Source organism: Protopterus annectens, chromosome 5.part0 (assembly GCF_019279795.1).
Source record: "Protopterus annectens isolate FY-2018-M chromosome 5.part0, PAN1.0, whole genome shotgun sequence".
In the NCBI taxonomy this organism is placed as follows: domain Eukaryota; kingdom Metazoa; phylum Chordata; order Ceratodontiformes; family Protopteridae; genus Protopterus; species Protopterus annectens.
Genome location: NC_056735.1, coordinates 626,058,410 through 626,081,004, shown reverse-complemented (window position 1 = coordinate 626,081,004; position 22,595 = coordinate 626,058,410). Strand labels below are relative to the sequence as shown.

The 22,595-nt window shown below is 37.1% G+C and overlaps 1 protein-coding gene across 3 annotated transcripts in view; it reads left to right on the top strand.

The window, feature by feature from the left end:
* The window catches only part of LOC122802711 (cohesin subunit SA-2-like), a 1,740,876-nt gene that overhangs the window by 385,041 nt on the left and 1,333,240 nt on the right, over window positions 1-22,595 (top strand). For all 3 annotated transcript variants that reach the window (XM_044072465.1, XM_044072464.1, XM_044072463.1), the window contains exon 7: window positions 4,620-4,691. In XM_044072465.1, coding sequence (XP_043928400.1) covers window positions 4,620-4,691 — 72 coding nt within the window. The remainder of the gene's footprint in view (window positions 1-4,619; window positions 4,692-22,595) is intronic.

The following is a 22,595-nucleotide window of genomic DNA, read 5'->3' as shown; positions in this document are numbered from 1 at the left end:
GTATGCCGTCCCTTCATCCATTCCAACTGCCGTCCCTTAAGCCCCTATAAAGTGCCACATTCATATTATAAATTTCATTAAGTCTAGCTAGAATGGTCAGACTGTCTGCTTTTTTAGATCCATAACGTAAGTGATTGCTTGCAAACCAAAAATGTGTATCACAGCCATACACATATCTTTCATACAACATAAGCACAATAGTGAGGGAGTAAAGACAACTTCCCTTAAGAAATGGATGATGAGTATCCTTCTTTACTCCCAGGTGTTCAGGACTATCCACTGCTTTGCCAGCTTGCCATAACTGTTAATGTTCCCATTATATTCTAACTGCAACTGCTAGCATAACTTCATTCACTAAAAATGATGTCCTATTGTAATTAGACATCCCCCTCATCCCGTGATTTTTGAAGCTGTCTAGTACACAGAAAATCATACTACATGACCAGCATGTGAGTGTCAACAGTAATCTAAAGAAAGAGGATGTATTACAACTCTGTTTTTTTTTGAAGCAAAGATAAATGGCTTTTATGTTAGAGTTTTGCTGTACAGTTCATTAAAGTCTACAGATTTTACAGTGTTTGATAATATGCTTGTCACACTTTTGTTTTTTTAAATGTGTTTCTGAGTAGTATGCCACATTTCTAATAGAAGCAGGAAGAATTATGTGCACGCTTCTCAACCTCTAAGTGGAAGAAATCTCGACAAACCTAAAAATAATGGGGGTATAAAGACCTGAAAATAGGGACAAGTTTTAAATGTTGCTCTTATAAACTTAAGAGTAATAAGTTTTCAATTTGCATGCATTTTCTGAACTCTGAAACTGAAATATATGTCATTATTAAGTCACTTAAAGCCTCACTGCTTTGTCAGAAAAACACAAATTTTATGAAGAACAGACCAGAAATATGAAGCAAAAATGTGGCCATTCGGCAGAGCTCTGAACAGTTGAAAATTATGGTTATGTGTTATTTGGTTTTCAATTTTTATGCTAATTAGATGTCAAGCATTTTAGCTAGATGTTTGTTTTTCAAGGACCTTTGTGCCTATTTTCAGGTTGAGAAGTATCCTTTCCATGAATTTCTACTTACACATCACCATTTTATGTGTTCCCCTCAGACTCATTACCATGACCTCACATAGCAATAGCAATCTGTGTCGACGTTGTCAGACAGTGCATTTATAGGTTCATACTAGGCTATCTGCCCTAGGGCATTTATAAGCCTAGCCAGAGTGTGTTTGGCTTTCGCCACCCATTTTAAATTAATTTTGCTATGCCCTTTTTCGAGGTTAGTATACTGTGCCTCTGTCTAACAGTGACACAGAAGTGATACCCGGGGTAAACCTACGATCTCCCATCCACTCATCAAGATTCCTCTTGAAGAGAGTCAATGAGGGACTCTGCCTAACCTGGACTGGGATTTTATTCCAGAGTGAAGGGAGCCTCTGGGTTATGAATCTGTCCCTCCAGCATGTCCTATTTATTTCAGTGCTGAGGTTCAAGTCTCTCGAGCGTGGCTCGATGGGATTTGGATTTTTGAGGTGCAGCATGTCCCTTAATTCCGGGTTGGACATGGCCTTATCGTCAGGCACAGGTCACCTCTGAGCAGGCGGTATGCCACTGAGTAGAGCTGGAGTTTCTTTAACCGGGCAGCATATGGCATCTGTTTGAGCCCTTTGATCCTCTTGGTGAGGTACTTTTGGGGTCTTTCCAGTTGCTGCAGGTGTTTGGTAAGGTACATCCCAAAAGAGGCATTGTACTCGATTATGGGCCTGATGAGGGATGAGTAAAGAGGCACGATGACCTCCCCTAATCTAGATGTGAATCCCTTCATGATTAGGTGGGCTATATAAAATATTTTTCTAACCACTTTGGCCACGTGGTTGTCAAATGAGTGATTGCTATCAACTTGGGTCCCCAGGTCCCTAATTACTTCTTCTGTACTTAATGGATTACCACCTATGTGGTAATTTGTGGGCACTTTGTTTTTGCCAAAGGGGATGACTATACACTTTTTGGCGTTTAGCTTGAGGCCATGGCTCTGGCACCAGTTGTCTGTTTCTATGAGGCCCTTTTGGAGGATGCTTGTGTCGGCTGGAGAGTCGATTATGGCGCCCAGTTTGCAGTCATCTGCAAACTTGTTTAGCCACAGTCCTTCCGTGTTGGCCTGTACCCCCGAGAAATATATACCAAACAAGAGAGGTCCCAGGACTGAGCCTTGTGGGACGCCACTTGTAACTGGTTTGGAGTCTGACATGGCTCCAGCAATTCTAACCATATGGGTTCTGTCCTTAAGCCAGTTTGCAACCCATCTAGTGACATAGGGGTTTATATTTAAGCTGGTGAGCTTATCTATAATGCCCGAGTGGAGTATTGTATCGAAGGCTTTTGCGAGGTCCAGATAGGCTGTGTGGACCACCTTCCCTTAGTCAATGGCCTTGGTGACTGTTTCAAAGAAGTCAACCAGGTTTAAGAGGCAGGATCTGCCCTTAACAAAGCCGAACTGGGTAGGATCCAGTGTCTGTAGGTCCCTAATATCTTTATTTATGAGGTCCATGATGATCCTTTCCATAGCTTTGCAGACCAAGCTAGTCAGGCTTATGGGGCGATAGTTTCCAGGGTCCGTTGAGGCACCACCTTTGTGGAGAGGGACCACTGTTGCTGTACGCCACTCTTTGGGTACATGTCCTGTAGTAAGGCTGAGATTGAACAGTAGTTTTATGTTTGGCTTTACCTCTTCTTGGCGTTCATGTAGGGCGCAGCCTGGGACACCGTGTGGTCCCATTGATGCTGTGTTTTTTGCTTTGGAGAAGGGGGCTCCCACCTGAGCATCTGAGATGTCAGGGGGGCAGCACTCTGCTGGGATAGATATTTGCCCTTTTGGTGGGGAGGGAGAAGTTTGCGCTGAACCTGTCAGCTAGGATGTTGGCAATGTCTGTGGGATCAGTGTATTTTTGTCATTTTGGACTAATTCTGAGCATATCTGGGAATTCCCACCCAGGTTCCTAACATAACTAAAGAAAGCCTTGTGATTATCCTTAGTGTCCTGTGCAATTTTTCTCTCGAAGCTGGCCTTTGACGATTTTATGAGTGCCCTTAGTTTTTTGCTAATACTGATCAGAGATGCCTTCCCTTTTTGGGATTTTGCTCTATCATGTAGTACCTTCCTCTTTCTATTGTATAGTTTGTTTATGGCTGGGGTCCACCAGACAGGTCGTCTGCCTTTGGAGGATTGGGTCTTGGTTTTATTTGGGATTGCATGATCCATGCATTCCTGAAGGTGTTCATAGAATGCATTTATAAAGGATTCTGCGGTCTGGGCCGTATTTTCCACAGGCCTGGGGGCTTTGAAGGATTTCACCTCGGTTTTGAGGAGTGTGAAATTTGCTTTAGAGAAGTTTTTCACTGTGGTTTTCTGGGCAGGGGGTGGGGTCGGGATGTGAATATCCAGTGAGATCAGTTTATGGTCTGATCTTACCAGTGAGGGATACGCTTCTGGTCTTCCTTCTTCTATCTCAGCCCCATCTTGATTTACATAAGTGTCCACACCTAATTCTACCTTTACATGAGTCACATTTCCTCCGTAATGACTCAAACATCATTTAGAATAAAGGCTTAGGAAGATGTGTCCTGTAAGGCAAGCCAAGTATAATGTTAATAGCAACAATTCCACTGTTTTAAAAAATTATATAAAATTGTAAACTCTGTCGAGTGTGTATGCACATTCCTTGCAATTATAGCTAGTGGGATGGGTGTAATTACTATGTTTGATCCTTGCAGAAGTAACTATTTACTGGAGTTTGCATGTTCTCCTTATGTTGTCATGTGGTTTTGACTTCAGCATCCCAAAGACATACACGTAGATGAACTGGGTGATTCTCCAGATTGATCCTAGATATATGTATATGGTTATATCCTGTAATGGCCTGACTTTCCATCTTGGCATGTTGCTTGCCAGTTTATGCTTCACCTCCCCATGACCCTCAGCCAAAGTGGGTAATGAAAATGATTAAACATAGGTGCGTTTCTAATAGAAAGATGTTATTACAATCAAAGTAGGTATATTTGCTACATAAAATCAGAAGTATAAACAGGTGTAAAAATGAACTTTTGGGATTTTACCTTCTGGACAACTTGAACTGTTATGTGAAAGACTTGGAAAGGATTGTAGCACATTTATGTTTTATTCATGTGTAAAAAGCTGATTATAGGAGTAGTGGAACATGCATGTAGAGTTACTTAGGACTATGTAGACATCTTTCTTTGCCAACTACCAAACTTGTGTTTTTGTATAAGTTTCTAACTGTTTTAGTATTAGTGCGCATTATTCATATAGGCAGAATTTTCTTCTTGAAATTATTGTAAGTAGTTTGATCCGAGTTATATGTTTTAGTATGTCTGTATTCATTGCTTTCTAATCAAAGTTGTCTTTCATTATCTACTGTACAATTGTTAGATGTTCCCTGGATCTCCACTGGAAATGAGCTTTGCTTTGTTGGATGCCCCAGTAGTAACACAGTATGAAGGAGTGAATGAATGAATGAATGAATAAATGCCACACTACTTAAAGAATTCTGGGTGACTATTTAATGATACATTTTTGTTCATTATATTTTTTTAGGAAACCGGCTTACAGTACAAGAGATTCATGGCCTATCCTTGGATTCTAACAGTAACTTGGCGTGTGGATGGGGTAGAGTATATTCTTTTTCAGCTTTGTTGCATCCTCAGTTGGAGACAATAGAGATTATTTAATTATTGTTTCTAGATATTTTGATGGAAGGAACCTGATTCTCATCTTTACATTTGATATATTGCTGTGTGTTATTGTCAAACTTATTGTATTAACTATCTTAATGGTACTCAGGGTCTTCTTCAAAAATTGTACCAGTATTAAATGTCTCCATTTTATTAGGCCTAGAAATTAACTAAAACAAAATAATGAGTTATTGACAGCTTCAATGTTTTGTAAAAATGAGTATTGAACTTAACATATATAAAAGTAAGGATGATAATCATGAATGCTTAACAGGAGACATTCAGTAAATCAATCAAGACATTTAGAGCTTAATAATGTTTACAAATTTGATATTTCAGTATATTTGACTATTAATGTTTTAAATAATCATAGCAACTAAAATTCACAATATTACATATAGATCTTACTTTTGTACATCTTTTTTTCTTGTTAAATTAATCAGCAGCTAGTTCTAAGAACTCTTTGAGTAAAGGATTTTTTATTGATTTCCATTTTTTGGTTATTATTTTTCGAGCAGTAGATTGAAGACTCTAAAACAGAGAATATTGTTTAGTACTTATTACATATGGAACTAAAACATTTACAAGTAGTGTTACTCTGTCTTACAGTTACTTGACTTTAAACCTTAAAAAAAGTTAGAAACATTTTCCTAAAAGACAACAACCTTTTCACAGTGTACCAACATACGAGTCCAATCAGCTTTTATAACTTTATTACATATCCAGCAAAGTGTGACATCTGACTTTATAATATAAATTTAGATAATTTATAAGGATTAACAAAGGGTGTATGCAAGTATTTCTGCATATGAATTTTCCAATATAAACTTGTTGACATTAAACTTGTTGACATTAAACTAATTTAAACTAATTTATTTCAATAATTGCTTATCTTTTTCATTAATCAGATGTTTCAAGCCATTAGCATTAAGGAAGTTTCAGTACTTCTTATCAAAGTTTTTACTGCTAGAAATAATCATTATACAATTTGAATAGACTGGCTTTATTTGTAACCTAAAAACCAAAACACACTTAAAATGAAGACAGAAGGCATGCATCTTACCTTGTATATTTTAACACTTTTATTATCTCTTAATACCAACCAAGAATTTCATCAGAACAATGAACACTTAGTAAAACAGTCCTTTTATACAAAATGTGAGTCATAGGACTATCACCTTACATCCAGATCAACACTTTTGTTTATTTTTTTATTTAATGTTGGGTAATGATTTCTTTTTATTTAAGGCAAAATATATCAACAGAAGTAAGGGACTGTGATTGGTGTTAGGATGGCCCCAGAGTTTGACAACTTAGGCATGAGTTGGTGGGAACATGTTTTTTTGGTCAATCACCCGTTAAAAAATGCACTTTGTTGTAGCTACATTGGAGATTTGTTTTTTATCTGCAGCGGTACTAATGAATAATTTAATTTGTTTTTGAATTATCGTAATAATAGTACTGCTTTTCTGATATTTACTATAGGCAGTGTTGGCAATACAGTTAATTTTTCAGATTTGACCAAAACTTTAAGATAAGATTACCCAGTATATTCAAAGTACAGTTTATAGACATTTGTTAATAACTATTTGAATTTCTATAGTTAATATCCCTTGTTTATGAAGTACAATATATTTTGGGGTAATTTTTTAGGTTAAGCCGTCTTAGTGATAATGGCACATATGTGAATGAAACTTATTTTCTAAAAAAATCTTTTAATGCATAGATGTTATTCTGAAAATTAGTTGAACTCTATCCTGGTAGGGGTTACACAAAAATGATGGGATACATTTCCATCCATTTTAATAAGTGGGTTCACTTGCACATTGAGATAAGATAGTAAAATAGTTTTTTAAGGATTTTCCTATTCCTATTACAAGGAACATGAGTTTTATCAAAAATATTGCTGGAAAATCATTTTAGGTTTTGTAAATTTGAACAGTATTATTGGTAACAGACCTAATTTTGTTTATAAATGTCTTGGTGACATCAAGTCTTTTTTAGAGAAACACAACATTGCTGTGACTGATGTGGTTTGACGTTTTGGTACTTACAAATGGAAAAACTGTAATTACTGTAAATATATTAATGAAGGTATTAGTGCTGGCTTAAGACACAACAGTAAGGTTTTGTTTCCAAATGGAAGATTTATATGTGAATGTACAGGAATTGCTTACTGTGTTTCTTGTGCTTCTCATGAGAGCTTCTATGTGAGTAAAACCATAAGGAGGTTGTCACAAAGAATTTATGACCACACTTTGGCAATTAAAAATAAAGATTTTAGTAATGCTTTTGCAAAACATGCAAATAGCTGTATTGACTTTAAGATTTTTTTATGCTGATTCTGTTACAACTTCTTACAATGATAAAACATCAGGTATAAATGAAATTATTAATATTTAATGTATTTTAAAAGTACAAAGATTATATTTTCATTAGGGCATTATCTAGTATTTAATGTTGTTATGAATAATTTATATTATAATAGTATGATATTTATTTTGTTAAGGAATATAATTATGCATTTTGATTGGATGTCAGCTGATAGTCATATGACTTATGTTTTGTATAAAAGGATTGCTTTACTAAGTGGTCATAGTTCTGATAAAGTTCCTGGTTGTTATTTAAGGGAACAAAAGCATTAAACTACACAAGGTCTGCTGCCTGTCTTCATTTGAAGCATGCTTTGGTTTCGGTTCTTAGTTTACTGTTTTTACATGTTAGCCTTTGCTTCCAATCCTTTGCTGTTTTTATTTGTAATCTCCCTTTTAATGATAGAAATCATAAATGCATATAGCTTTGGTATATTTTCTAATCTTTTTTATTAAAGACTGTTAAGTATTTATTTTTCTGTTATCATGGATGATACTAGACTATGTGAAATATCTAATTTTGAATTATTTAAAACTTTATACAGGTTAACATCCTCTCCAATATTCAACCATTTATACAATGTCATATTGATGCTTTTTAATGTCTTCATATCTTTTAAATTATAACTTTCAATAAATCTATTCATATTAAATATAGGGAATGCAAGAAATTCCAGTTTTTAAGTGATGAAGTCCTTTATAAATATAATTTCTAAAATATCACAGGCATATTTTTATATATGTGGAGTCAAATTTTATGAGAGTATTCTGTTCAAAATAATATTTTAATAACCATAAAAATGGATTAACAATTTTACATTTCATTTTGTCTTGTTTTCTTAAAACAGCTCTTAATTTGTTCATGTACAGTTTTCTATCAACTAGAGTAGGAAGGGTCTATACAGAATATAATCATACTAAAATTGCAGATGAGTACTAGGATTCTAAATCAAAATGTAAAATGTGATATATTTTATATGAGCTTTTTTCTCATCTTGTAAGGTGCCATAGAAAGGAAAGTAATATATTGTCCATTTTCATTAATATTTTCCAGGCATTTATGCTGTTGTTTGTAGTAAGTATAAAACCGTGGATAATAATATCATTTTAATAAGGATTAATCTTTCTTCAAATTAAAAAAAAATGTATTCCAGTATTTAAACTAATTAATCACATCAATATGTTTTTCAAAGTTATTAGCAGTTTTATTGTTTATGTAAATTTTTCCACCCAGCTATTTCTTTACTTCATTTTCCCATTTATAATTCTGTTTTTTCTATTTTTAATACAACCTTTATTTGCTGATTTATTAAAAATGTTTCAGTTTTATCATCAGTAAATTTCATTAACAAAATGTGTTGAAACATGCTAATTTCATTATGTATTTCTCCAGCTGAGTTATTTATGTTTCCTAAAGTTAATAAAATATCCATGAACAGTTGGATTTTAGTACTTTAAAGCTTTTGTTCTAATACTATTTGCTGAGGGTTCAATTACTAATGCAAACATCAAAGGAGACAAAGGACACAATTTTTTATTTTCTGTGTTCAGATTAAAGGACTGAGAAAATATATGGACCAATTTTGATAGAATCCTTAGATGCAACATGCCATTTACTCATAATGTTTATAAATTCTTCTAAAAATCCAAAATGTTTTAAAGTTTTAAATAAACAAATCCAGTTAACTGAGTCAAAAACCCTCTCAATGTCTAAACTTATTAGAGATAACTCTTTGTTCATATTATTTGCTAAATCCATGGTAGTAATTACTTTTTTTGCTGATATCATACATTAGTCTATTTATCATGAAGCCTGCTTGATCTTTATCTATAATATTATGAATAAAATTCTCAATATTTTAGTTAATATGGTAGTAAATGTTAGTAAATATGTTGTAGTCAATATTAAGAAGTGAAATAGATCTGTAAGAAGAGACTTAGTTTTTTTCTTTCCCTTGTTTGAATAAATTATTTATTAATGAATATTTCCAAGATGATGATATTAAGTTTGTAATTTTTACCAATAAAAAGGCCTCCTAAATTAATGTAATAACAACTGAAGGAAAATGTTTATATATTTCTGCTGTTAAACCATCTATGCCTGGATTTTTCCAATCTTACAGTGTTTAATGATGTCTTTAATTTATTTAATTTAAATAGTTTTATTTATTAATAATGTATGTTTTTGTTAAGTTTAATAGGAATTTTTGTGTAAGCAGTTTTCTGTATAGGTTCATAGTTAAGTACTTGCCTAGCTACTCATGTGGGCCAATTAAACCTAGCCAGTTTCTTTTTTTATGGATGAATTAACCTATTCTATTTGGTTACAGACTGACCTTACTCATCCCATGGTTGGTAAGTATATGTGACCTCAGATGAGAATAATTGGCATCATACCATAAATAATTTTAGGGAACCCATGCATGGGATAAAGCATTTATACATCTGTCTATTAGTAGATGACAGTCCTGGGGTAAGTTCTGTGGTTTCCCATCTATAGATCCAAGTTGTGCTTGAATGTGGACAGGGATGATTGTTATGTGGATGCGGAGTCTGTTCCAGAGCAGTAGTATCCTCTGCAAGATATACCTGCTCCTCCAAACTATTCTGTTGATGTTGCAGAAGAGGTTTAGATCCCTAAGCCAAGTATTTTTGATCCCATTTGACTTCCTGATGTGCAATAAATCCATCAGGATTGAGCCAGAGAATGCCTTGCATGCCAGACACAGGTTATCTGTTAGCAGTCTGTAGGATACCAAGTATAGTGACAAGGCATAATATAAATTTGCCTGTGTCACAAATGATAATTCAATAAAGGTGTTTAAAAAAGTATAGTGATAAGGCATTGAATCGGTCCATAAAGCAGATGTTGTTTTAACTTTGTATCCTTTTAGTAAGGTATTGCTGTGGGCGTTCCATTTGATGCAGCTGTCTGGACAGATACATACCAAAAGTGATGTTGTATTCAATGATTAACCTAATGAGGGCTGAGTAGAGGGGATCAATGACCTCCCTAGAGCTAGACACAATCCCTTGTTTATAATTTTCATGGAATTTCTTAAAAATAGATAACATATCTTAAAAAATAGATAAAGTATCAGTTATATCTGTTGTGTGTTTTTTGGGTATGGGAGTTTAGAATTTTATTAATATGATGTTTTATTTATTTATTAAGTTGCATCTGTTAGCTAATCTGTGTAGATTTCTAGGAGATGTTGAATAATTGTGAAGTTCATTTTTCAAGAGCTAGCTCTGGCTTATGAACTAAAATTTTCTGATATAATGCAGTTAGATTTTTAATGAGTTTCAGATTGCTGGATTTATGTTAATGGATATTTAATATTTTTGTCCCATTCTCTTATTTTATTTTGACACCATTTCCCCATATTTTCACTAATATAGACTTTTGGAGAATCCCAAAGAATGTTATTGACCATATTATTTAGTGATAATTCTTCAACTGGTTCCTCTAGATACTTCTGAAATTCTTTGAATTTTGTCATGTAAGATGGAATTTTATATATAATTTGATAATTTCTCATATCCACAGTTTGCTAGGAGGTTACTAAACTAGCAGCCCTAGAGCCTTTACAAGCCTAGCCATGTTAATCTCAAGTATCCCCATTTGCTCTTTTTGGGTAGCTCACAGAAAAAATTATGAACAGAGCTGGTCTGTGATCAACACCAGCTACCCCTGTTTTGTGTCACTCCCCTTGCAGGCCATTTAAGCCTAGCACATTTCCCTTAAAAGGTGAGGATCAGTTGTGTCAAGTACACATGTTAACCAGTAAGTAGATACCAAAGGGTGATGTAAGGAGACACACAATTTACACACCCTAAAAGAGAAATTAGCGTAAGAAAAGAAGAAACAAAAGCACAAACTAAAAAGTCAGCAGTGAAACTCCAATCCATTATTGATTCAGTACAAACTGAGTTATGATCAGTTAACAGACATGGAACAGTTTTAAAGTGGTTAACCTTGTTTATGTTTAACAAATCTAAAGCAGCATAAATTCTGTTGATACATATCTATGTATCATATACAAATGAGCAGCTGATTTATTTAGTACATTTTTGAGGTTACTGTTTGCTAACCATTTAAAATATTAGCAGGAGATGATTCTTTAAAGTTTCTTTTAGCTTTTGAGTTGGATTTATGTAATATGCAATTAACGGGTCTATATCAGTTAGCTGACAACACTTTTCAGCAAACATGCATTCATCGACCCTCATTCAGAAAAAATCACTTCCACGATTCGCTGAATCCTCCCAGAGCAAAGAAAAACTTGCCCCGCAACACAACAGACCCACATGTAGCCAAAGCTAACCTACTCAATTGGGATGGCTCCCCCTCACCCCCCCCCAACTATATATACCAACACTGAGATCTCACAACAGTGGAGAAAAGAGCAAAGTTGTGCTGTGGGGCAAGCATTTATTTGCCCTTGGAGTATTCAGCGAATAGCAAAAGTGATTTTCGCTGAATACAGGTCGATGACTGCGTATTCTCTGTAAAATGTTTTCAACAAACTCATATAGTAGACCCCAATTAACATCTACTGATAAAATAAGATTTCCCTTCCAGACACTTTGTAGAATTTGTAGATGTTTTCTTACTACATTTGCTCCTATTCCCGGTATCTAGTAAAAAATTACTAACGTATATAGTCTGTTATTAAATAACAGAATTATAATAGAGTATGTTCCTGTAGGGTCTTTAGTTTTACTTAGAACTTTAGGCATACTCTGTGATCTTTTCCATAATATAGCTGTGTCTCTTCTTTTTTATTGACGAAAGATGTAGTTATATTTTCATAGCCTATACTATTCAAATATTGTGCATCTTTTTCTATCAGATGAGTTTCATATAGTATTTGCACATCAAGAAGTGGAGGCCGAATTAAAAAAAAAAAAAAAAAAAAAGAGGCATGTAAACTTGATGGCCGATATACCAGAGAGAAATATAACAGTGCATTTATATCTACATATGTAACATTTAACTGCAAAAGATAGCACAGCTAACCTCTAATGATATATTTGAAATTAATTACAGACTTCAGAACAGTTGTGAATCTTCTAAATATATGAGGGAAAATAAGAGAAATTATAGTGTTGCAATACTGTTTTTCTATATCTATTTTTGATGGTAATATACACACAGTATAAATCAAGTCACTCATTTGTGATGAATTTTGCAGTTAGCATATGCTCCTTACTATTATGTATATGTAGCTAACAATGAGAAGTTTTGCTAGATAGCAAAATAAATGTAAAATTATTCTTATTTTCTTATAGTTCCATATCTAACTTCCTTTTCTGATTGCTTATTTAATATGATAAAACAGACAAAATGATGCAGTAGGATGTAAAGAAATAAGACTTAAATAGCTAATTTTTTGATATCTTGCTCTTACTGGAAATTTACCCAGCACTTTTTCATGTTGCCTTTTGAGGGATCACTTCTGTGAATTTAAGTATTTTATTTGATTGAATGAATGGTGATGCTATGCTTCTTCCAGGGAGTCAAAGACTTTAATTACTTCAGACAATGCTGCTTTGATCATGGCTAGGAATAATAAACTGTCCTGTGTGCCATTTTTCATGAGGTCTTTAATCAGTTGGAGACGTGCTTTTTTCAGACATTATCTTTATGGAATAGTTGTTATCAAATCTAATCAGATTATTTCCTATTTTGGTAGTAGGATTAGACCTGACAGTGTTTTAATATTAAGTCCTTTTCCAAGCTGAACATAAACTTTACAATAATGGAACACAGAGGTTCATTTTTTGTTCTTGTAATAAATACTAAAGATCTATGGGCTCTTTCAGTTCCAAATAAAAGAGCTTCTGGCAAGTTCAAGTTCTTATGAAGCCAGACTGTTAAAAAAGGAATCATCTCAAAAGTCCAAGTTATCTTCCTCATATTTTTCTGGGATTCCATATTTTCTTAGATTATTCTTCCTTAGTCTGTTTTAAATATGATCCATTTTCTCAGTTAGCCAAATATTTTGCTTGAATAAAAGCTCTGTCTGAGCTTCATCTTCAGAAAATCTCCCTACTTGGTCATTTTGAGCCACTGCCATGCTTGGATTTGCTCATGCTGCTGTTTCATAAAATTGTTTAATAAGTCTATTTCTTTGTTACATTCCTCTTTAAAAATATCCATTTTAGCATCCAATCTATCCAGTTTAGCAGGGATATCTTGTATACTTGCCATTAGTGATTTGAATTCTTTCTTCGTTGTTGAGTCTTGATTATTGCTTTTTGAACTACTCATTCTGATGTTTCTTTACTTTTGACAGTTTATTGGCAAGTTCTGCCAGGAAAATAGAAGAATATCAAGAAATGTTTGAAGTTTGAAGTATTCTTCTTAGTTGAGGAATACAGTTGAATAAAAAAATCTGAAAATAACACTTTTAATTACTGTTAATTGTCAAATTTTAAAAATAAAGTTACACAGCTTGCTACAGCTCTCACTGACACCTTGACCATGCCTCCTTCAGAACTTTAAGCCGTCATGACAACCTGAAAAAGTGGAATGTAATCAGTTGTCCAAAACAGAGAAATACTTTGCTAGACCTTTACAGTTTTCGGAAATATGTTTGTATCGCATATGCAAGGATCTGGCAGGCCAAGTCATAGTGGTAGTTTTGCCAGTATTGTTGAGAGAAAAAGGGTTATAGTATGAATGTTTACATTTTCCAAAATGCAGAACAGTCTAAACAGCATTTCATTTGCATTCTGTGTTGTTTACACAGCAAACAGGTTTGATTGGTACACACTTCCCAGCAGAATTTAATATTAGAATTATTTTTAATTTTATGTCACAGAATAATTTTGTAAAAATGTGTTGTGCCTCTTGAAGCATATAAATGATCTGTATATCATTTTTTTTTCTTTTTCCTTGCCACTAATGGCAACTTTAAATTGTTAAACAATCAGAATTCAGTAGGGTCCATTCCTCAACTCCCTGAACATAAGCCACTTCTGTTAGACAGAGCCTGTAAATGTTCAAGTCTTGCCAAATTTCAGATGATATCTGTTGTAGAATGGGTTCTGTTCAGGTGTTATGTCTGAATGGAATGAATTCAAATCACATGTAAGTATGCCATTTCTGTTTGCTAAACTTGTTCTTTCATTGTAAAAGATGGCTCTACCATTGTAAAGATTGCAGCTTTTACTTTAGTTACTTCAGTGGTACTGTATATGTTAAGTTTATTATATTTGTGTTTGTATTTTCTGTATACTGAGTTGTTGTAAAGTTACTTCCTGATTACCTGTCATTTGGTCCCATCTTCTGGTGATGCAAGTGTAAGGAAAAATGTTTTCTAATGGGTCAACATTTTTTTCTGTAGATGTCAGCAGATTTCAACATATAAAGTGACAAGCGAATGCAGTCCATCAGTCAGACAGTAAATCAGTAAATATTGTAATGCAGATATATTCGCATAAAAGGTAAAAAAAACAAAATGCAAACAGTATTAAGATTCTTGGGTATACATTGTGATCACACATTCATTTTACTGTAATAAATAGTTGCCTACCAAGGAACAATTAAGTTTTAGGTAAAGCAACTTGTGATAATTTGAAACACTGTAATGATGAGTGTTTTGAACAACTAGGAAAAAAGGCTAGATGCAGTGTCAGAAATTGTAGTACTTGATAAATAGAAAGAAGATTCATCATTGTTCATAGGATCATAGTAAGTTACTAGGCTTTTGGCCCTGAGGCCCTTACAAGCCTAACCAATAATTTAGCCCATGTTCCAACAAGTCAGCACCCTATGCCACTGTCTAGCAGGAAGACAGGTGGAATCCCAGGGGTGTATTTTCTGTTCCCCATCCAGTTATCCAGGTTGCGCTTAAAAAGGGTTAATGAGGTATTCTGCTTGACATGGAGAGGGAGTCTGCTCCACAAAAGAGGGAGTCTCTGGGACACAAATCTGTGCTACCATCAAGTCCTATTGATGTCACAGACAAGGTTGAGGTCGCGTGTGCGGGTAACTCAAGTGGAGCTTGACTTGCAGATATGCAGCAGTCCCATCAGTGAAGGATTGTTAAAGATTATGTGCAGAGACATTTTTACTGGTCTTGAATATAACTGCATTTAGATGTTTATTGATATATTGCCTTCCTGACAGAGTGACAGATCAGTCAGTTGTGCTACATTTTCTGTCACATTATGTTGAAATCTACTGATGATTACAGAAAATAACACTTACCCACTGTTTTTCCCACATCTGCATCATCAGAAAGCAAGACCATATGTCACACAGCTAGGTAGTAATTAGACAGCAGCTCAGCATATAGTAAATAGAAATACAAGTCTGTTCAACATAATGTAATTCGTCTAAGTAACAAAAGTACGCACTACATATTTTAGCACCAAAAGCCTAGTTTACACAATGAAAGCCAAAAAGTAAGTAATATCTTTGTCCATGATATTTTAGATGTACTGAACAGAGCTACAGCAGGACTAGCGACCTGGCAGTGTAAACTTTGGCTATAGATTTGACACCCCAACATCATATGCAAAAACAGGAAAAGGGGTTGTGGATGGATGGATGAACAGAGCTGGGGCAGTAAATGAAACTGTATTTTTTAAGGATGGTGAATGTTCTTTTATGAAGCAAGTTCCCCCTGGGTACCTTTGTTGCTCTCCAGTACCACAACCAAACTTGAGCCCCCCCCCGCCCAAAAAAAAAATGGTTTAGATAAACTTTTTGATTTGTGGCAGTTTGATATTTTGTTTTAAGTAAGAAACCTCTTTATTGAATGACATAGGCAATCATATAAATGAAAGCAAACCATATTGATATATTTTTAGTTGCAAACATTATACATCATATATGATCTTCTGTGCAGTCATTGTCGGTCAAACAGTACTTAGCTTATACAATTATTGCTTTCCCTTAAACTTCATTCCTCCTCTAAAATATTATTCTGTTTGTATTTTTCCCACAATTCCCATTTTTTCCCATGCCATGTGATCTTATCCTTTTCTGAAGATCCCGCTTCCAGTTCTTTAATCTCTGTTACTATATTCACTACTTCTAGTACAGCTGGTTTAGACTTTGATTGTCATTTTCTAATAATTGCTTTTTGGCAGCCACCAGAATTAAACTCAGAAAGGCCTTGCTACATCTAGGCAATTCTAATTCTGTATCACAGCTCAAAAAAAAAATTCTTAGGTACGCTAATTTTTTCACCCAGTATTTCTGACAGAGTAGTCTGCATGGAATTTTTAAAGTCTGCCAACTCATTAAATCCCCCAAAAATATGTTCCCATTTCCCTCCTTCTTCTTTATCACACCTCCAACATTTGCAATCTAACTGAGGAAAAATTCTTTGGAGTCTGCTTGTGGTGTAAAAACATGTACAGAAACTCTTCCAAGCAAAACTCCTAAATCTACTAGACTTTGTTGCATATTTGGGAATACATGTATCTTCCCATTGTTTCTTTGTGAATTGCTTATCCAGTCTCTCTTCCCAGTCCTTTCTAGCCTCCTCTTATTGATTCCTATAATTATCATGCAATATTTTATATGCCCTATTAATTATCCCTTTTTCAACAGCATCTTCTGTTCTAGATTCGATTAAAAACTCTACCAGTGCTGGTCTTTCACTTAGGATACCCCTATTCCTTTCTCTTTGCCTATACTCTGATGTTAACCCTTGATAAGGAAGGCAGTCTCTAGCCCGCAGTCCAAACGAATACTTGGCCTCTTCCCATTCTAGTACCTTTCCCTATCTAATTATTTGCTTCCAATACCTTGGTTCCTTTGTCAGTTTTCTCCATTAAATTCCAGCCCATTCTTGCCTATTCTCTACACCTAATTGCAGCCATCCCTATTAATAGAATCTCCTTTTCCCATTCCCGTGTTGGCTAATTCTAAGAATACTTTCTGCTACTCTATACTTATAATATTGTTTATTTTTTAATTTCTCCAAATCTTTTCTTGGACCACTATTTCCGGTTTTCTAGCATCTATCTTTTGAACTGTTGGCAATGGGTGTTACCATGTAATGTAAACTTCATCATTTTCTATGATGCTTTGTGGATCATGTTTCCAGTGTTTTTCAACCACTTCAGTATCATAATGTTTGCACAATCTCCAGTGCAACAGTCTTGCCACATTATTATGCCTTTTAGTATACAGTCCTTCTGCCATTAGCATGTGACAACCAACAACAAAGTGTGCGACTGTTTCCAGTTTGGTTTTACAAACCTACATTTGTCTATTTCTCCCACATGTTCAATGGACTTTGTAAACCAGCGTGTACGTAGCCCACTATCTTAGGCTGCCAATATTAACCTTTCATCTCTTGGTTTCTGTATTCTGTATGTTTATTCTCCTTAAGGATCTACATCCAAAATAGTTTGACAGCATTCGTATAAATCGTGTTATGAACTGCTGCATCGATGCCTTGGCCTCACCCTACTGTACTTCTGCTGTAATTTGCAAAGGTATTTGTTTTCTGTATTACTGGAGAAATGTCATTAATCTGGCTGCAATCATCATATTGCCAGCTGTGTCCTCTCTGTCAATAACCATTGATACCACTATGTGAAGCAGCAACTTAATGGTGTTCAGACCTCATTCTGTTTAGCAATTTAGTTGTGCCTTAATGTGCTGTTATTCGCTCATCCTGAGCCACCCTTCACTTCTGAAGCAAGTGAATTTAAGTACTGTTCTTCATACATAACCGACATGCATGATTTGTGATTTTTCTGCTCTGCAGCACTTTTTCATGCATGTAGAAATCTCTTACCATTTCTTACATTTTTTCCTTCTGTTTTTTTGCTTTTATAATTTCATAAGCAGAGATCATTTTGTATTTAAGGCCCCTCTTCTTCCTCAGAAGATAGTGAGAGCAGTATTTTTTCCCATGGCTGGCTTTTTTCATAACACTTCTGTGCCACTATCTAGCACATCACTTGAGGGTTCCTATTCTAACTTCTTACATAGTGTTCTGGTTTTAGGCCCTTAGTTTCTAGCTTACCACCTGCTGTACTTAGGAGTAGGTTAGCTACGATCTGCTATTTTTGTACACATTAGTAGGCCATAGTTATATAGGTCACATTTTGTGCACATTATTACAGTAGCACAATACATTAATCTGCTACTTTTGATTGCCAGAGGCTCAAATCATGTTTACACAGTGTTAAGAAATATATACCTCCTTTGCTGCTAAAGCAGGCTGAATGACTAAACAGATTGTATATTCATCTTTCATGCTGTAGAAGTATCTTCTACCAGACACATGCCCCCGGATTTACGAAGCCCTTTATAGCTTGCAGCATTAGTTTAAGAGCTATTTTCAGCAATATGGCCAACATGCAATCCAGGAACGAGCTCCTGGGACGTGCACGTCCCGGGAGCTCTTAGGCTAATCCTGCACGGACCAAGCTCCTGTATACAAATTACCCTCATTTGCAGGTGAAAATCATGCAAATGAGGGTAATATTCAATCCAAGAAGCTGGCAGCTGTCTGTGCAGGATGAGTGCAGTGTGCAGAAATGTACTCGGTTAGTAACCGAGTACATTTCTGCAATATACAAAACAGAGCTATGACAGCTCCAAATAAAGGCTGCATATCATTGAGGAAGCATGCCAATGTCCAAGTATAAGGCCATTGGCATTGCAAACTGTTAAAAAAAAAAACTTTTAATTTGTTTTCCCCGATCTCGCCTGTTTAAGCATAGGGCATAAGTGGACATCCCCTACGGTCACCTAGTGGGGGATGCTGGGTACCCCCTGGAGTGTGGCTGATGACACCCATCAGAAATGCACACACACCTGAACAACAATGCCATAATAATGCACAGGCCAGACATATAATAGAGCGTGTGTTTGGGATGCTCAGGTCATGGTTCCAGTGTCTGGACACAACGGTGGAGCCCTGTAGTATTCACCAGTTACATGTACTAAAATAGTAATGGAATGTGCTATGCTACACAATATGATCCTGCGGAAACAGCTGCAGCAGGAACAGCATGGGGCAGGGCCACACAGCCCCCACCATTGCCAAGGCCTGTACAGGTACAGAGTGACTCGGAGGAGGAACAACTTGAGCCTGTCCCAGTAGGCAGAAGGGGGCATGCTCAGTATGCCCTGGCCTTGGCAAAGAGGCAATGCATAGCATATACGCTGACACAGTAGGGGCCCAGGGAATGACACCTCTCTCTGACTCGCACAGACAGTAAAAGGGATGCCAAACATGACACTACCTGTGCCCAACCATGTATAGGGAGTGTATTATGTGCATCCGACATAGGCTGCCCTCCAGCACCATCCTCAAGTCCGGCACACCCTCAAGGTAAGTCAATCAACCTACCAATTGCCAAATGGAGTAGAATGTGTTTTTACCTGTAGCTATGGTATGGATGTGAACATTCAAGGGAATTGGGTGGCCGGATGTCAAGGCAGCAGATAGTAGACACCCATAGTGGCAGCATGAGATCTGTAATGCATACTGGTGTCACCATAGTAGCCAGTATTACACAGGGTGACAAAACCCACTGTAGGAAATGGCCTGAGCGACAGGGGTGTCCATAAGAGCCACATATGCCCGTCAGGAAGGATCACATACCCAACAACAGTCTGAGCCAGCAGGACAGGTGAAGTCAAACACAAACAAATGCTGTACTATGGCCTCTGAATTTGCCCTATGGTTAACCCCTCCCCCACACCTACACAGACAGACCGCAGCAGGCCAGGCAGTCGGATGCAAGTTGTGAAGGCTAGGAAGTCAGACACTAATATGTAGGTAAACAAAGCTAGGATCTGTACTACACTGGTAAGCCCTAGCCAGCAGGATAGATAAGACTACAGACTGAAATGGAGTACCTGACATACCAGTACAGTCCTAGCAAATGTGTACAAGTGTCAGGTGTGCCTCCCCCCATCCAACGTACACTTAGAGTAACAGTCAGGTGTGCCCCCCCCACTCCTGTGTAGAACAGCAGAAACAGTCAGGTGTCCCCACCGCTATGCAGAAATGTAACAACAGTCAATGGCAAATGACCGATGGATACCCTGCAGACACAGCATGCTACCTGTCGTTGTACAACAAAAGGTCAGAACCGCAGTACAAACAACCTGGATGTGATCCACACATGCAACACAGATGGCCATACTGAGCATGCTCACACACTTAGAGTAATGAAGGCAATGTAAGTTAACAACATACTGAGAGGTCATATTGGGCATACTCACACACTTAAACACATGAAGGCCATGTCTACAAACACCAGTGGACCAGACATATCTGGAAGTTGCAGTTCTCAGTGCGGACACATGTCAGTATGCACCAGTCCTGCCTTGCACACACAGTGGATAGGAATACAGGCAAATATGTAAGGACAACACACTATAATAAGCCACAGGTACATGGGCATAGATGTGTGGAAGAGGGTGATCTTGACAAGGAGCCATGCGGACCTGTCCCAACTGGCACACAGCCAAAGGGCCCCCAGCACATGAGGTATGGATGTAACCCACTGCGGATACTAGCCACCAGTACCTGTCAGCATGACAGACTATGTGGTGTACGTGCCAGTTGTGCAACAAGACTGTACAAGGAAGCAGCTATCTAGTAGCTGTATACACATACTTGTGACATATGACTTTGTGTGTGCCTGCATGTGGCATGTCAACCCCTACATGAATGGGGTCTGGCCCATGCACACACTGCCCTCCTCGTAGCAGTAGTATGACAAGCCTACTGAGGTCATCCAATGTGAATTACACCTTTGGGAGAGCTATAGCTCAGTAATATGCATGGCGCGTCCCATAACTGTGTACTGCTGTAGTGACAGAGTAGTTAGGTAGTAGTGCTAACCCCAGACCTGTCAATTTTGTGAGTGTGTGTTTGTGTGCATGCCTATCTGTCTCTAATTGTGTAGAGTGAAATGCTTGTTAGGCTACTCACACTCCGTACAATACATATATTCAGCTTTGCCAAGGCTGCTGATGTCACTCACCTAAAAGTACACCTCTGGGAAAGTGATAGCCCAGTAATCGCCATAGCGCATCCTGTAACTGCATACTACTGTAGTGTGATAAACTAGTTAGGTAGGTGTTCGAACCCCAGCCCTGGCAATTGTGTGAGTCTGTGTGTGTGTGTGTGTGTGTGTGTGTGTGTGTGTGTGTGTGTGTGTAGGTGTTCGAGCCCCAGCCCTGGCAACTGTGTGTGTTTGTTGCGAGTCTGTGTGTGTGTGTGTGTGTGTCTCTGACTGGGTAGAGAGCAATGCTTTTTAGGCTACTCACACTCCATACAATACAAATACTCTACTTTGACAAGGGTGCTGATGCCACTCACGTAGAAGTACACCTCTGGGAATGTGATAGCCCAGTAATCGCTGTAGTGCATTCTGTAACTGCGTACTGCTGTAATGTGATAAGCTAGTTAGGTAGGTGTTTGAACCCCAGCCCTGGCAACTGTGTGTGTTTGTATGTGAGTCTGTGTGTATATGTGTCTGACTGGGTGGAGAGCAATGCTTTATAGGCTACTCACACTCCATACAATACAAATAATCTACTTTGCGAAGGCTGCTGATGTCAGTCACCTAGAAGTACACCTCTGGGAAATTGATAGCCCAGTAATCGCTGTAGTGTGTTCTGTAACTGTGTACTGCTGTAGTGTGATTTAGAATGGTGGTAGTGTTCCATCTCCATCCATGCCAGTTCCGGATGTGATGTGCGTGTCTCAGTGTCTGTGTATGGAGCAATGCATTATAGGCTACTCACTCGCAGTACATTACAAATGCCCTACATTGGTAGTCCTGCTGATGTCATTAATTGTGAAATATACCTTTGGGGAAGATGTACTTCAGTAATGTCCATGGTACATAATATAACTGCGCAGTGCTGTAGTGTAGTAAACCAGCTGGGTATCCTGAGTAGAGGTGGTTGTGAGTCTGTGACATCTGTGGGCAATGTGGAGGGGTTTTGCTAATTTCATTTATGGTGGACTATTATATATCACAATGTTAACCATACAGGGATAACAGATGTAAATAGCTGAGAGGCTGGGGAGCAAAGCCATACCAATACATGTGACATCAAGCCCTGCCCATCACAGTTAGCAACCCCACTGCGCCTTCACATGTGACTCACAACAGACATACCATGTCTGACAACATAGCTGTATGGACAGATGACACTGACATCAAGAAATGATGTTAGCATGCTATCAGTGTAGGTGCAGGGTAAATCTGCTAACCAGTAACACTCCCTGCCACACGTGGGCAAGACTGGCACATCTGATCATGGGCCAGACACCCCAGGTACAGTTCCACATGTCACTGTACATGCATGTGGGAGGTGTGCACATCCTAGACACCATCCAAGTCATGGACTATGGAACACATACATGGCAAGTGATGCACAGTATTGGCCACACACAATAGTACCAGATGACTGGATGACGGATGCAGTACCCACCTGTGTGGGAAAATGCAGA